The following is a 15,912-nucleotide window of genomic DNA, read 5'->3' as shown; positions in this document are numbered from 1 at the left end:
TTGGCATGGATGTGAAGAGGTAGGAACACTCATACACTGCTAGTGGGACTTCAGACTACTAAAACCTCTGTGGAAAGTAGTATGGAGATACTTCAAAGAACTAAAAGTAGAACTACCATTTGATCTAGCAATCCCACTACGGGGTATTTACCCAGAGGAAAAAAAGACATTCTATAAAAAAGGCACCTGCACTCAAATGTTGATGGAAGCACAATTCACAATTACAAAGATGTGGAAACAACCCAAGTGCCCATCAATACATGAATGGATTAATAAAATGCGGTATATATATACTATGGAGTATTACTCAGCCATAAAAAAAACGGTGAACTAATACCTCTTGTATTAACCTGGATGGAACTGGATCCCATTCTTCTAAGTAAAGTATCACAAGAATGGAAAAACTAACACCACATGTACTCACCATTAAATTGGAATTAATCGATCAACACTTGTGTACACATATGAAAATAACATTCATTGGAAATCAAGCAGGTGAGGGGCAAAGAGTGGATGGGTAAATTCATGCCTAATGGGTACAATGCACAGTTTCTATGGAATGGGCACACTTATAACTTTGACTTAAATGGTACAAAAGCAATTTATGTAACCAAAACATTTGTACCCCTGTAATATTCTGAAATGAAAAAATAATAAAATCCCATTACTTTGGGAGGCCAGGGTAGAAGGATCAGTTGAGGCCAGGAGTTTGAGACCAGTCTGGGCAATACAGTGAAAACCGTGTCTATATAAAAAAATTTTTTTAATTAGCTAGTTGTGGTGGTGCATGCCTGTAGTCCTAACTATTCCAGGGACTGAGGCAAAAAGATCTCTTGACCCTAGGAATTTGAGATTACAATGAGCTAATATCGTGCCACTGCCCTCCAGCCTGGGTCACAGAGAGAGAGAGACCCTATCTCTAAAAAAAAAAAAAAAGCCACTGATCACAGATTACCATAACAGATTTAATAATAAAAGTTTGAAATATTATAAGAATTACTAAAATGTGACAGACACAGGTGAGCATATGCTGTTGTAAAAATGGCACTGATAGACTTGCTTGATGTAGGGTTGCTGCAAACCTTTAATTTGTAAAAAAATATATATATATGTATATATAGTATTTGTGAAGTGCAATAAAGAATAGTGCAAGAAAACAAGGTATGCCTGTACATAGCCAAAAAAAAAAAAAAAAAAAAAAAAACACCCCAGGATGATTCTCTATACCTACCAGCAATGTGTGGGAGAGTTCGTTTATTGCCACCGTTCTAATTCTTAATATAATATTTTTTTTAGATCTTTGCTAATTTGATTGTGAATATTATGGTTATTTTAATTTGCATGTCTTTGATTGCCAGTAACAAGTAGTAGCCATGTATTAGTGACTATTTAATATGCTACTGACTATTGTATTTTAAAGCGAAGTATTTCAATGGTACTTTTAAAGCCAAGTGGAAAATCCTAGGCAGTCAGATTCTTACTGTTTGTCTTGTGTTTCAGGGTGATGTGCCCAGACTCTCATCACCTCCTACCTGCTTCCTTCCAGGCAGAAAGGACAGCTCTCCCTTCTCTCTTTCTCTAAGGGAGGAAAGCTTATTTTTCTTCTACTTCCCGTAGTTTTTATAAGACATTATTGAAATTTTTCACATAAGGACTTTCAAATCATTGTTCAGAGGACATGGATCCTTGCGCCAGGAGACTGCAACATAAAGGATACTACAGAATTGCCCCTTCCTTTCCTGGGAGAAAAACTAGGTTCAAACAAAAACTGAAAACTGAAACCAGAAAAGACTGACATGCTTTCATGGCACACTTCTATTCTGCTCCTCTTCTCACATCACACCTCCCTCTTGTCTAGAACACAGTTATTTGCCCTGAGTTAGTGGTCTCCTCTCACTGGAATCCCACCCAGACCTGCCTTCTGCCCACCTTGGGTGTTTGGAAAGTACCCACTCTGCCTCCTCTACAGCTGATCTAAACTGTAAGTTGCCTTTTTAGGGGGGGCAGATGCTTTCTTTTTTGACCTAAACTTGTGGGAACCAAAAAGAAGAAATAAGAAGTAAAGTTTTCTTTTTTTCTTTCCTTTGTTCCCTCTTCTTTTCTTTTTCCTCCTTGTTTCTCTCCCTCCCTCTAAACTTTATTTTAACTCCTTTAGTCTTCCCTTTCATTTGTTTATTTCCTAGCCTAGAAGTTCTTTTCGAATTTAATTGTCAAAAACACAAAATGAATTACTATTTCTTAGCTATTATAATTATTTCATTCATTCAAAATATATTAGTGGCTACCATGTTCCAGGCACTGCCATTTAATATATTTGTATAGTCTCTGTCATTAAAGAGTGATGGATTGCTATTTTTCATTAAAAATTAAAAAAACATTTTTGTATAGCATTTTAGAAGAAAATTGATCCTTTATGGAAAAAAACATTTATTCTGGAGATTGTAAACCCATAGATATATTCTTCTGTGCTACTTTTTGAGAATGTAATTAAGTTTCCAAGGATTTTTTTCCCCTTTACAGAACCACCTACGCATCCTTTTACCTACTTTCTTCAAGCTATGGTGAAGCTACAAATGAAATTCTATTGGCATTTTAAAGTAGGAAATTTTGTTAGATGTAATTTTCTCAAGCTACTATTGCAGAGCAATGACAGTGATATTTTCTAGTAATTTATCCCATATCTGTATTGATGGGTGTTTTTCTAGAAAAATTTTTATACTGCATTATATGGAGAGGCATCAGAGTCTCCTGGGTGCTTCATATTATCCCAGTCTGTATCAGTTGAGAATTTTGTTTGGCTGAGAGTTACAGAACCTGACTGCAGAAACTTGGGGATTTATTTTTCTCATTACAACAAGTCCAGAGGGAAGTATTCCAGGGCTGGTACAGCAGATTCTTGATAACAACATCCCAGGCTCCCCTTGGCTTTCTTCTCTGCGATAGTTAGTACATCTCTTTCATCCTAATACTCACTACATAGTCATAGATGGCCTCTCCAAGTCTAGTTTCACATCCACATTTCAGACAGGAAGAAAGGAGGGAAGGCTGGGAAAAAGGAGGAGTGACTATATGAGAAAGTAAATCTTGTCCCCAAATTCCCAGTAGACCTCTGCTTCCATCCCATTCACTGGAACTGTATCTTATGGTCAATTAGTGTCTCAGGAATATCAAAGGAAGGCCAATATTTTACCCTGAACAAAATTAGAATCTGTTAGAAAGAGAAAAAAAGAAGAATGAATGTTAGCATCTAGCTGTGTCTACTGTAGTTTTAAATTTCAGAGGATAAAATTTCCTCAGCAGTAATAGTGAAAAGCACAACAGAATTCCATTTAATTGTTGAACTCTATAACCTTGCTTGTGGCCTTGGCTTTAACAGTTTTCTTTTAATGAACACACTTGTAATCAAGGGGAAGAGCAATGTATCTATGACCATTAATCACAAGAAAAAGCAGTGTTTTAAATTGTTTTTGTTAAAGAAGATGCCAGAAGAAATTTCTCTTATAAGAACAACAAAATTGTACAAAAAATTATTTAATTATATTAAAAGTTAACTGGATATTTCAGGCTGGACTTGACGGGGTTGTTGCAACTTGGTAGGGTCAGGGTGCTCTGGGAAGTGGGCCAAGTTTGGTTGGTTCAGAAATGCATTTGACAAGTGATCAGACTCAGGTTCTCAACAGCGGAAGCCACTAAATAATCATTTATAAACTCTAATGTCATTACATTACAGTTGGCCCTTCATATCTGTGGAGTCTGCATCCATGGAATCAAAAATATTAAAAATTTAATAGCAAATAACAATACAACAATAAAAAATACAAATAAATAATAAATACAAATAAATAAATAATACAAATAAAAACAATACAGTCTAACAACTATTTACATAGCATTTATATTGTATTAGTATTATAAGTAATCTAAAGGTTATTTAATATGTACAGGAGGATGTATGTAGGTTATATGCCATTTTATATAAGGGACTTGAGTGGGTTTTGGTATTTATGGGGACCCTGGAGCCATTCCCCTGTGGATACTGAGAGATGACTGTATTTATTAATAAAACCTTTAGGGGCAATGTTTATTACTTTTAATTATATAAATATACATACATATTCTCATTGCAAAAATGCAAAGATTTCATTACAGTTAAAGCTAAAGTCCCTTTTGACACAAATCTCCAATTGAAGCATCCTCTTCAGTTTGGTCTATGTGTGTACTTTTAGATTTTTTTCCCTAGATATGAGGGAGGAAGGGAGGGGATGGGAATATGTAGTGTGGCTTTATGGCTGTTTAAGTTTATGTATTGGTATCATATGGTATATATCATGGTGCAACTTGTTTTTTCTACTCAATAATATGTGTTGGAGATAAAAACCAGATTATCTGTGCCCACTACACACACCTTACTCTCAAGCTCTTGGAGAAGTAAGATGGCATAGATATCCTTAGAGTACTAATAGATAGAGACATTGTCCAGTTTCTACATGTGGCAGTTGTGGGCTGTGACTGGCAGCTGAATAGCCAGGTCAGGGGCATTTGTCAACTATAGTTAACTTGAACTTACAGTCAGTGCTGGGAATTTTACCAAGATAAAGTGAGCATCTTTTTTTCTTCCTTATTTCTTCACATATACCTCAATCTACTGCCCATTTTGATTTGGAGTTTGTTCTTGATGATAATTTTCATCTCATACAGATGAGCCTAGATAAAAAAAATAGGAGAAGAAGAGGTGAAAACTATGTGTTTGCTCCTAATACTACCTTGCCTTAGGGACATGATTGTAATCTATAATGCAATCACTTGGTACTCTTTCAGCAAATAGGTATTGAGTGTCTAATATATGCCAGGCACTATTTTAGGCACTCTGGAGGAATAGGATCAGCTAAAGGGCCTTGCTTTCATAGAGCATACATTCTAATTTTGTTTAATTGATTAAACAAATTAATAAATATATAGTACAATGTCACATAGTGAGAAGTACTGTGAAAGAAAATAATTAGAATGAGAGAATAAAGATTAATTTAGGATAGAGGAAGAACTTTAGATGAGATTGCCAGTGATAGTTTCTCTACAGAGGCTTGAGTAAGTCCATATCCTTCAATCTAGTATAAGGCAGATGTTCAATAAACATTGGAATAAGTGCACAAAGAAATAAGTGAAACAGAGATATACACAAGGTACAATAGTAGCAAAAGGGAAGGGAAAGATCATCTCTATCTGTATTAGGAAAGGCCCCTAAAGATGCTTAGGATGAGACTGGCCAGGGCTAGCGTGCCCTGCCTAGAGAAAGACATTCTGAGCATAGGTAACAGTATTTGTACAAAGGCGGAGAGGTGTGAAAGAGCATTGTATGAGGTTTCTTATTGTTAAAAATTACCACAAACTTAGTGGCTTAAACAACACAAATTTTGTTATCTTACAATTCTGGAGGTCAGATGTCCAGAATAGGTCTCAGTGGGCTAACATCAAGGTGTCAGCAGGGCTGTATTCCTTTGGAGTTTCCTTGGGGAAAATCTGTTTCCTTGCCTTTTCCAGCATCTAGAGGTTACATGTATTCTTTGAGTCATAGAGCCATTCCTCTGTCTTCAAAGCCAGAAACACGGCTTCTTCAAATCTTTATTTCTGACCTCTGCTTCTGTCACCACATCTCATTCCCAGACTAGGACCCTCCTTCCTCCTTCTTATAAGGACCCTTATAATTATATTAGGCTCACCTGGATAATCCAGGACAATCTCTATAATATAGCGTCAGCTGATCAGCAACCTAAATGATCTCTGCAACCTTAATTCCCCTTTGACGTGTAACATAACATATTCATAGGTTCTGAGGATTGGTGGACATCTTTGGGGCACCATTGTTCTGATTTTCACAAGCATTGCATATTCAGAGATCTGCAAATGGTTTTGGAATGCTCAAGTGTCGAATGCACATAATGAAGGGACTAGATAAATAGTCAAGAGATTTAGAAGGTCCTTGTCAGCCATGCAGAGTTTGGACCCCATTCTGAAATGCAGTGAGAAACCATTTGGTAGCTCAGGGAGGTCTATGATGTATATAGGTATTTGAGACATCACTCATTCAGGCAGTTGTGTGATGATATCTGGGGCTAGAACAGTTAAGAGAATATTGTAAAATTCTATACATATGATTTGGAGGGGGTGACTGATATAATACTTCGCCCCCCCCCACACACACACACACAAACTGACAGAAGGTTAGCAACCAAAGGAGCCAGAAGGAAGCAGATAAACCACCTACTTCAAGTTTAGGTACTTAGGATGGGAATATGGATTCCCAAAGTGTTTCAGAAGATTGACAAATCTTAAATTTAATCAGGTCGAAAATGGCAGTTTACATAGGAGGTAAGTCTTTCCAAAACACAGGATCGTTTTTCATTAACCTTCCACATTTGGGGAGAAAATTAGGGTCAAAGTTATATTTTTTTCATAAACAAGTACTTCATTTCCTTAAGTTGATTTACCAAAACTCAAAACTACCAGTCACAACTTCTAATCAGAATTTCTGAGACAATCAGTGTAAGCTGTGTGACTTCGTCTGTTTCCCCTAAAAATGTCTGAAAATGTTTCACTTTATGTAGTATATACTGCTTTAATTTATGTATATGCTTTCTCTTGGGCTTTTGGAATTATTGAAATAGCTTTGGGGATGTAGCAGGGGTAAGGGGGTGAGGGAATCCAGTTACCTCTACTTTCTGTGGAACTCTGAAGTCCCATAGAAATGGGCTTCTTGTAGGTTCTTTGCCTTGGTTAACTCTTCTTTCTACCTTACTCTGCTCCCCAGAATGGAAAAGCTTATGGGAGAAATAAGTTTGTATTTGAATCATTTTGTTAGCAATGTCAATTTAGACTCTATTTTTTGAACTGTTGCAAACATAAAAATAGAGAAAATCATAAAGGTTGACTATATGTAGAATTTGCTTCATAAGCAAGTTTATATGAATTATGAAAAGGGCAAAGATTTTATAGATTTCCTTTGCTTATGGTTTTTGTTTTACAGTAAAAAAGCAGAATTTTTTTAGAATCCATTAAAGATACATGTATACATACATGGACACATAGATAGAATGATATGGAAAGAGGATCAAGTTATAGTATTAGGGAAAAAGCAACTTATAGAATTGTACATATATCATTATAACATTTACATAAAAATTGGATATGTACAGGTACTTGGATGCATAGAAAATCTTTGAAAGAATAAAAAATAAATATTGAAAATGACTACCAGGGCAAAATGTAGCTGGATATTAGGGCTAAGTAGGACTGAAATTTTTAATTTTTACTATATAACTTTCTATATAATTTGATACTATTTTACCCAGTACTTTTATAATTAGAAAAAGTTTAATGTATTTACCTCTTTCCCACAGAGAATTAAAAAATGACCTTTTGAATATTTTAACGTCTTATAAAATTCAACAAATGTATTATAATATATCCTATCTTTTAGTAGAAAAAGACTAGTAAGAAATAACTCAGTATGAATATGAAGAATTATATTCATATATGTTTGTAAGTATATATCTTAAAGTATTCTTGGTGTCATCAAATCCAGTTTCTTTTTTAACTAGTAAAATATGCAGACTATGATAATGTTTTTCCAATATATAGTGAACTACCAATTGCTTCTATTTAGTACTTTAACAAATGTGTTTTCATCCTTCCTGTGAAAAAAGAAAAACTTAGAAATTATGCTCAAACAAAAAGAAGAAATCGAAATTAAGTATAATCCTACTACTCAGGAATTGCCAATGTTAAATATTTGGTATGCAGACTAGAATAATACTTGCTGTTCAAGTTTTCTTTTATTTCCCTCAATCAACTTTTATAGTTTTTTAAAAGTATATGTTCTATAAACTTCCTGTATAATTTATTCCTAGATATTTTTTGTTGTTGTTTTGTTTTGTTCTTCTTTTGGGCGAGACTATTTCCAATTATGTTTGAATCAATTATGAGATATTTATTGTTGTAACCAACCCCTCCCCTTTTATTTAACCATTTTTGTTAATTCTAATAGTGTGTCTTTTGATTCCATTAGTTTTCCAGGACACTAATTTTATCTTATGCAAACTATAATGCATAATGTTTCATAGTGAAGGTAATATGCAACATTCTGGTTAGAATTTTAAAGAGAATCTTAGATGTTAGAAAAATACAGTTCATGCTAGACTTGGGCCATAATATTTGAACTAACACTTAAAATGTCATGGGATCTTTTATATGAAAAAGGTTATAATTAGATACCACATTCAGGATATTTTTACATATTAGTATTGTTCTTAACATGATTTTGCCTGGCAGGATCCCATAGAATCCCATAGAAAACTCACCTGCAGGTGGTGGTTGAATAATCCATGTATCTATACAGCTAATCAGTTTAGAGTTAACAAATTATCCATATGTTATACAATTTTAAGCCTAAATATAACTTACTTTTTATCCCTCAGTGTATTAAAAGAGACTTTCTTAGAAAAGAGAAGAATACAAATATTAACAGTAGAAAAAGATCGCCTCACTATGTAAATGATCTCTCTGCTATTTTTCTCATCTCTAGAAAAGTCCTGATAGGATAGATTTTTTCATCTATCCTATAGGGACTAGTCGAGGCCATTGATTTATTTTATAGAAGTTTAGATTCTCTATCAAATCTGTAAAAGTTAACTTTACATTAAAATATTTTTTCAACACTTGAGCCACTGGCATTATCATTACATTATACATAACAGTGCTCTTTCTATACTATATGAAATTTCTTATGAAAATATATTATTTAAAAATATTTTTAATAATTGAGTAGATCTAAGAGCCTTAACATTTTGATAACATTCATAAGATATTTCTAAAATGTCACATAATGTGAGCATGGAATAATTTCTAAGACTAAATGCTCTTAAATTATTTATCATAAAAAATTCTGTTCAAGTAGCAGTTACTTGGCCAAAAGCAAGTAACTACAAGCTGAAGGAACCGCTTTGAATTTCTCAGTAGCGAGCATAAAATTGAAATGGACTGAATGATGTATACTTGTGTGGGAATCAGGAAATGTTTGTTTTAATATAGTTTTTCATAATCTCTTATCTGAAATCTGTAGAGTCAGATGTATTTAAAATTTTTGAGATTTTTAGAAATATGATAAAGGGCATATGCCCTATATCATTTAAAACCCTGGTGAGGCCTGGGGAAACACCCGTAATTAAATAGGTTAGTATTATACAAATGGATGGAGATTCACATTAATAGCATAAACTTCAATTGGGGTCAAGTTTGCCACCAAATGATATTAGCTCTAATTGGACGTGTCCACCATATTGATTATGAAATAAACCTTCATTTCAGGTTTTTTTTTTTTTTTTTTTTGAGACAGAGTCTCGCTTGTTGCCCAGGCTATAGTGAGTGCTGTGGTGTCAGCCTAGCTCACAGCAACCTCAAACTCCTGGGCTCAAGTAATCCTTCTGCCTCAGCCTCCCGAGTAGCTGGGACTACAGGCATGCGCCACCATGATGCCCGGCTAATTTTTATATATATATATTAGTTGGCCAATTAATTTCTTTCTATTTATAGTAGAGGCGGGGTCTCGCTCTTGCTCAGGCTGGTTTCGAACTCCTGACCTCGAGCAATCCGCCCGCCTCGGCCTCCCAGAGTGCTAGGATTACAGGCATGAGCCACCGCGCCCGGCCCATTTCAGGTTTTTTGATTATCATATGTATTATATATTTTGTATTATAATATGAGATTTTGAAACTGAAGTTCTTTTGCTACTAACTAGATGATTTTGTTCATTTTTCTGAGCCTCAGTCTCCTCAAATATTAAAATGAAAAGCTGAACTAAGTAAATTATTTGTGAACATTTCAGATTCTAAATCTGAATGTCTATTCAATTGTCTGATATACAAAAATTACAATTAAATCAGTTTTATGATATCTCAGCTTAGTAACTTCTTCAGAGGCCCTCACCATTCTTGAAAGGTAAGTAGTCATTATTTATGATTTACCTATAAAGATTAAAGTATATAGGTCAAGAATTGTTTCCATTTGGCCTTCTGTATAGTTGGAACCAAACTAAGTTTCAAATTCATGAAGACAGATTATATTCCAGAATGTATTCTAGTGAAAGATTTCTTATATTCGTAATAAAAATTTGAACCACATAGAGATGGTAAGAAATATTGTGTGGGTTGCATGATTTCTTTTGAAAACCAGGAGGAAGAAATTAAACAGTTTTAGACCAAGATAGCCAAAAGAGAATCTGCAAAACCCCATTTTGGCCCAGCGTGGTGGCTCACGCCTGTAATCCTAGCACTCTGGGAGGCCGAGGAGGGCAGATTGCTTGAGTTCAGGAGTTCGAAACCAGCCTGAATACTAAAGCAAATCAGTTAGAGGTGTAAAAAGAAAAAAGGTGTGTTATAAAAAGAAAAAAGGTGCATTTGATTATCCTTGGGCATGGAATGCTCTTCAGTGTTCCATATTTTCTTTTTTTTTTTTTTAGAGACAGAGTCTCACTTTGTTGTCCAGGCTAGAGTGAGTGCCGTGGCGTCAGCCTAGCTCACAGCAACCTCAAACTCCTGGGCTCAAGCGATCCTCCTGCCTCAGCCTCCCGAGTAGCTGGGACTACAGGCATGTGCCACCATGCCCGGCTAATTTTTTATATATATATCAGTTGGCCAATTAATTTCTTGCTATTTATAGTAGAGACGGGGTCTTGCTCTTGCTCAGGCTGGTTTTGAACTCCTGACCTTGAGCAATCCGCCCGCCTCGGCCTCCCAAGAGCTAGGATTACAGGCATGAGCCACAGCGCCCGGCCAGTGTTCCATATTTTCTGCTGTTTCCTATGGTCTTGCCCTGTGCCCCTTCTCTCATTTAACTAACGGATAGGCCCTGAGGGTATTTACATTTGCCACTCCTGTCTGTAGGCTATACTATTAAAGCACATTAAAAGAAATTGAAAGATTATGATAGGGAGAGGGAGGCTATAGAATGGATTTACGGATTGTTATTGCGGGTCTTCTGAGTAGCTGGAAGAAATCCAGCTACCACCAGCCACTTTCATTCATTTCCTCAAATAGTATTTGTTGAGCACCTACCATGCTGTGCAGACCCTGGGGATACAGAAATAAGATTAACATGGTCCACATGTCTATTGAAGGAGTCAGACATCAAATCAGTAAACATGCATATGTGAAGACTGATGAAAATTATCATGGAAAAGAAAAGAATAGGATGAGAGAGAAATAAAAGTCCTCTCTTACTTAGATGGAGAGGTCTGGTTAGGTATCTCTGAGGAGGTCACAGGGTTGGAATGTGTAAATGAGCCGAGGGTAGAGAAATGAGGAAGGGTAAGGTCATGCAGGCCTTCAAGGAATTTGAATACTATTTTAAAGGGTAATGGGAGGCCTGGCGCAGTGGCTCATGCCTGTATTCCTAGCACTCTGGGAGGCTGAGGTGGGCGGATTGCTCGAGGTCAGGAGTTTGAAACCAGCTCCTGAGCAAGAGCGAGACCCCGTCTCTACTAAAAATAGAAAGAAATTAATTGGCCAACTAATATACATAGAAAAAATTAGCCGGGCATGGTGGCGCATGCCTGTAGTCCCAGCTACTCGGGAGGCTGAGGCAGAAGGATTGCCTGAGCCCAGGAGTTTGAAGTTGCTGTGAGCTAGGCTGACACCATGGCACTCACTCTAGCCTGGGCAACAAAGCAAGACTCTGTCTTAAAAAAAAAGGGGGTAATGGGAAACCACTGAAGGGATTCAAGCAAGGTCGGACTAGAGTCTTTAAGAGGTTACCTGGACTGCTGTGTGGAGAGTAGATTATAGGGTTACAAAGTAGAACGAACTACTGCTGTCATCCAGGCAAGAGGTGATGGTGGCTTGACCAGTGCAGAGGTAGTGAAGTGGACAGATTGGGTGTGCATTTTGGAAGAAGAATCTTAATGGATAGGATGTGGATATGAGTAGAAACCAGCCTATTTTTGACCAGAGACCCTGTAGAAGTTACACATTGGAGTTTATCCCTAGATTGCTAAAGCTGGTGGGCAATTACCAGTTACCAAGCACAGTTGATGCCTAACACATTTTAAATTAAAAAAAAAATGACTTAACAGTGGTCATACTTTGTGTGTTGGCATTAAAATTTTCTGAAATCTTCAATATAGTATGGACTTAAGTGAAAATATTCCCTCTATGCCTTTTTAGAAGTAATGTCTTTATATAAGAAATATAGTTACTATATTCTAAGAATTTCTAGAAACAGAGGTTCAAATATATTATGAATGTTATATTATTTCTTGCATTTACTTAAAAACATTTAAAAATGAGACCTGAATTTAACATGTTGCCCTAACTACATTTTGACTTCCAATAACACGATACTATTTCTTTGTCATTTTTCTGTTTTTATGAACTACAGATCATCTGGTGTTCTGTACGAAAACTGGGATGAGAAGCACCAAGTATAAACCAGTAGACTACCAACACTTGCGTGCATTAACTGAAGCACAAAAATTAGCTTCTGCATGTACAGAGCTAAAGGTTAGAAGTTATGTGTGTTTTTTCTATTTTTGGAAAATTGAATTCCTAGGAAGTATTTACATTGCAAATGCAAAAATAAATGACATTCTAAATAGTTTTTAGACTCTCTCAACTATTAATAGTGAGCAGCAGCTAACATTTATTGAATGCTCTTAGGCACTGTTAAATAGTTTATATGCATTACTCATTTAATGTTCATGACAACTCTATGAGCTCTGAATTCAGCTTTAGCTTTGGAGAGATAGTTATTTCATTAGTTTTAAACAATTTTCAACTTAATCTGAAAAATAAATAGTGCTAGCAAGTACCAGTCATGGATTATTTTCTGATTTAAGGCTCCTTCTCAGACACTATACAAATATGTTCTCAGTTGTTCTCTTTTCTAGGATTGCCTTTTATTGCTCAAATATATGTCCTAAACCAAGAAAAGGTGAACCTGGACTAGATTTGGAAGAGGTTTACTGTGCATAGTATTTTAGGACCAAGGATAATTTAGAATTACTCATGCAGTATATTTCTCTCTTGTGCAAATAATAGAGTTCATTAAAAACAGCATTTTCATTACTTGGCTGCATTAAAAAACTGGTTTGGTGAAGCAACATATTAAGTAATTTACAAGTTTTCATATGTTTTTAAGATTTTCATGTTATATTAGTTTTGCATAGCTTCTTATTAATTTTTTTATAAATGGCAACTTTTAGGATTTCACAGCACATTTGATACTCTCTATTCTACAGTTACCATATATCCGTGAACTGTATATACCTCCTCAAACTAATGCAACTACTTAAAAACTAGTGTATTGTTTGTTGGGTTCATATAATTTTAAAATAAGTTTTTTGGTTTTTTTTTGAGACTGAGTCTCACTACATTACCTGGGCTAGAGTGCCGTGGTGTCAGCCTAGTTCACAGCAACCTCAAACTCCTAGGCTCAAGCAATCCTGCCTCAGCCTCTCAAATAGCTGGGACTACAGGCATGCACCACCATGCCTGGCTAATTTTTTCTATATATTTTTAGTTAGCCAGATAATTTCTTTCTATTTTTAGTAGAGATGGGCTCTTGCTCTTGCTCAAGCTGGTCTCGAACCGCTGAGCTCAAACGATCCTCCTGCCTTGGCCTACCAGAGTGCTAGGATTGCAGGCATGAGCCACCGCGCCTGGCCTAAAATAAGTTAATGTTATGAGAACATTTGAAGAAATTTTGTGGCAAAAGTCACTTATGTCATTATTACCCTAACCAAACTCTTCCAGTCTCTGACTTCTATTCTGACCTATTGTATACATACCACATGTATGCACACATACGTATACGTAAACATAAACATATAATATGTATTTTATTTTCAAACATAGATATGAAATTCTATATGCTTTTCACCTTAACATTTTGCCACATAGTCTTTATAGTATTTAATTTGTATATGATATTTATAATTACTCTAGTCAATGAATATTTATTATGTGCCTACTATTTGCCTTGAAGATACAGTGGTGAGCAAAATATATCCCATACCCTTGTGGAGTGTACTTTTTCCTGGGGTAGGGGTGAGAGGAGTCAGTGTTTATCAAATAAGCTTGGAAGTGGAATTATATCATGTAAACTGCAATAAAAACATGCTGTCTGGTCTATAACAGTAAGTGTGATCCTGATTGGGAGGATAGGGAAGGTTTTTCTGAGGAAAGGATATTAGAATTGGGATCTCAAGGCCAATAAGATACAGAGTTACAATTAGAAAGGAGGAGTCAGTTCTGGTGTTCCATTGCACACTGCATAGTAGAATGATGATTAAGGTATTGTCTGTTACAAAATAGCTAAAAAAGCGGCCTTTGGATGTTTTCACCACAAAGAAATGATGAATACCTGAGGTGATGATCATGCTAAATACCCTTATTTGATCATTGTATATATACGTATCAAAACATCAAATTGTACCCCATAAATATGCACAATTATGTCATTTTAAAAAGAAATAAAAAACGAAGCAAAAGCAAGAGTGACAAGTAATGCCAAATAGAAAAACATGCATGTATTATCACACCCCAGTTTTTAGATATTTGAGTTGTATTCAATTTTGTGATATTGGTGATTACACTACTGTAAACATCTTCATGCATAGAGACTTTTCATGTCTTAAAATTCCTACCTACCCCCATAGGAAAAATTCCCAAACTCCTTTCCCAAGACATTGTTTAATAAAGATACCACCACAAACATATTCTCCACACCCTCATCAGTATTGGAATATGTACATATATACTCATATATATACATTTATATTCCTAATATTATCCATCTATCCATCCATCCATCCAACCATCCATGCATCCATCTATCCAGAAGCACCAACTATTTTAATTATTATTGTGGTTTTTAAAGTTGGAGATTAAGTACAGGAACAATAATTTCTCAGCATCGTCATCTGCAAGATTGCTTCTCTAGTTGCTGTATTATACATTTGTGAGGTTAAACATATGCACACTTTCAAGTGGCTTTTTAAATAACATAACCTTTTTGTTCATAGCAGAATATAATTCAGGAAGACGCTTTTTAGTTACATATTTTCTAGAAATCACTTTGTACTAGGATTCACAGTTTTGCAAATCTCAAAAAATTTCTTGTCTTTAACTAATGAAAATGGTTCACAGGCTGTAGCAATCATTTTGACAAGCTTGTGCTTCCATTTTTAGTCTCCACAGATTCGTGATGATAAGGAATTGCCCTTTTAAAGCATTTTTGTAATGTCTGTTGTTTTGAATTTCAGTTAGTGAGAACAAAATGTGTCCTGGGTACCTCATCATTTTGTAACACTTTCTTCTTTCTTCATACAGTTTTTATCTTTTATTATATATGGATTAAAGAAGGTGTGTTGAGAATGTTGCTGTACATGATTTTTGCAGTCTTCCCTTCTCATTTAATTTAGAGGCAGCAAGTTGACATTTTGCTTTTAATTTATTCTTATAAGATATGAACAATTGCCAAATAGGACTTTTTCTTGAAAGACTCATGGCTTAAATGGAATTAAATAACTGGAAATTAAATATAACTCTTAAAGTTCATTTTTCTAATGTTATAAATGCTAATCTACCAAATGGTCCACACTAACTAGAATTATGATTGTAATATCATCTATTATTCTTTTTTATATTATTATTTAATTTTTTATAAAATATTTATTGGCTCAAAGAGAATATATTATTCTTCTTAATGTTATATTGCTAACACATTGTCTCTTAACACTTGTATTAATTGTCTGTTTATTGTACTATTTAAATGAGCTCCTTTTTTAAACATGAAATTAACAGTTTTAATAATCATCGTTAATTATTAGAGCACTTTGCTCTGGTAATATTAAATATAAACATA

General features: G+C 35.1%; 1 protein-coding gene across 1 annotated transcript in view; it reads left to right on the top strand.

Annotated features, from left to right (window-relative positions):
* CCDC148 (coiled-coil domain containing 148) overlaps positions 1 to 15,912 on the top strand; it is a 240,843-nt gene that overhangs the window by 62,108 nt on the left and 162,823 nt on the right. The window contains exon 2 of the mRNA XM_012745265.2: positions 12,427 to 12,548. Within this exon, the coding sequence (XP_012600719.1) occupies positions 12,427 to 12,548 (122 nt within the window). The remainder of the gene's footprint in view (positions 1 to 12,426; positions 12,549 to 15,912) is intronic.

The sequence above is a fragment of the Microcebus murinus genome, chromosome 8, assembly GCF_040939455.1.
Source record: "Microcebus murinus isolate Inina chromosome 8, M.murinus_Inina_mat1.0, whole genome shotgun sequence".
Classification (NCBI taxonomy): domain Eukaryota; kingdom Metazoa; phylum Chordata; class Mammalia; order Primates; family Cheirogaleidae; genus Microcebus; species Microcebus murinus.
The sequence above is the reverse complement of the archived record's forward strand: the minus strand, read 5'-3'. Positions and strand labels throughout refer to the sequence as shown.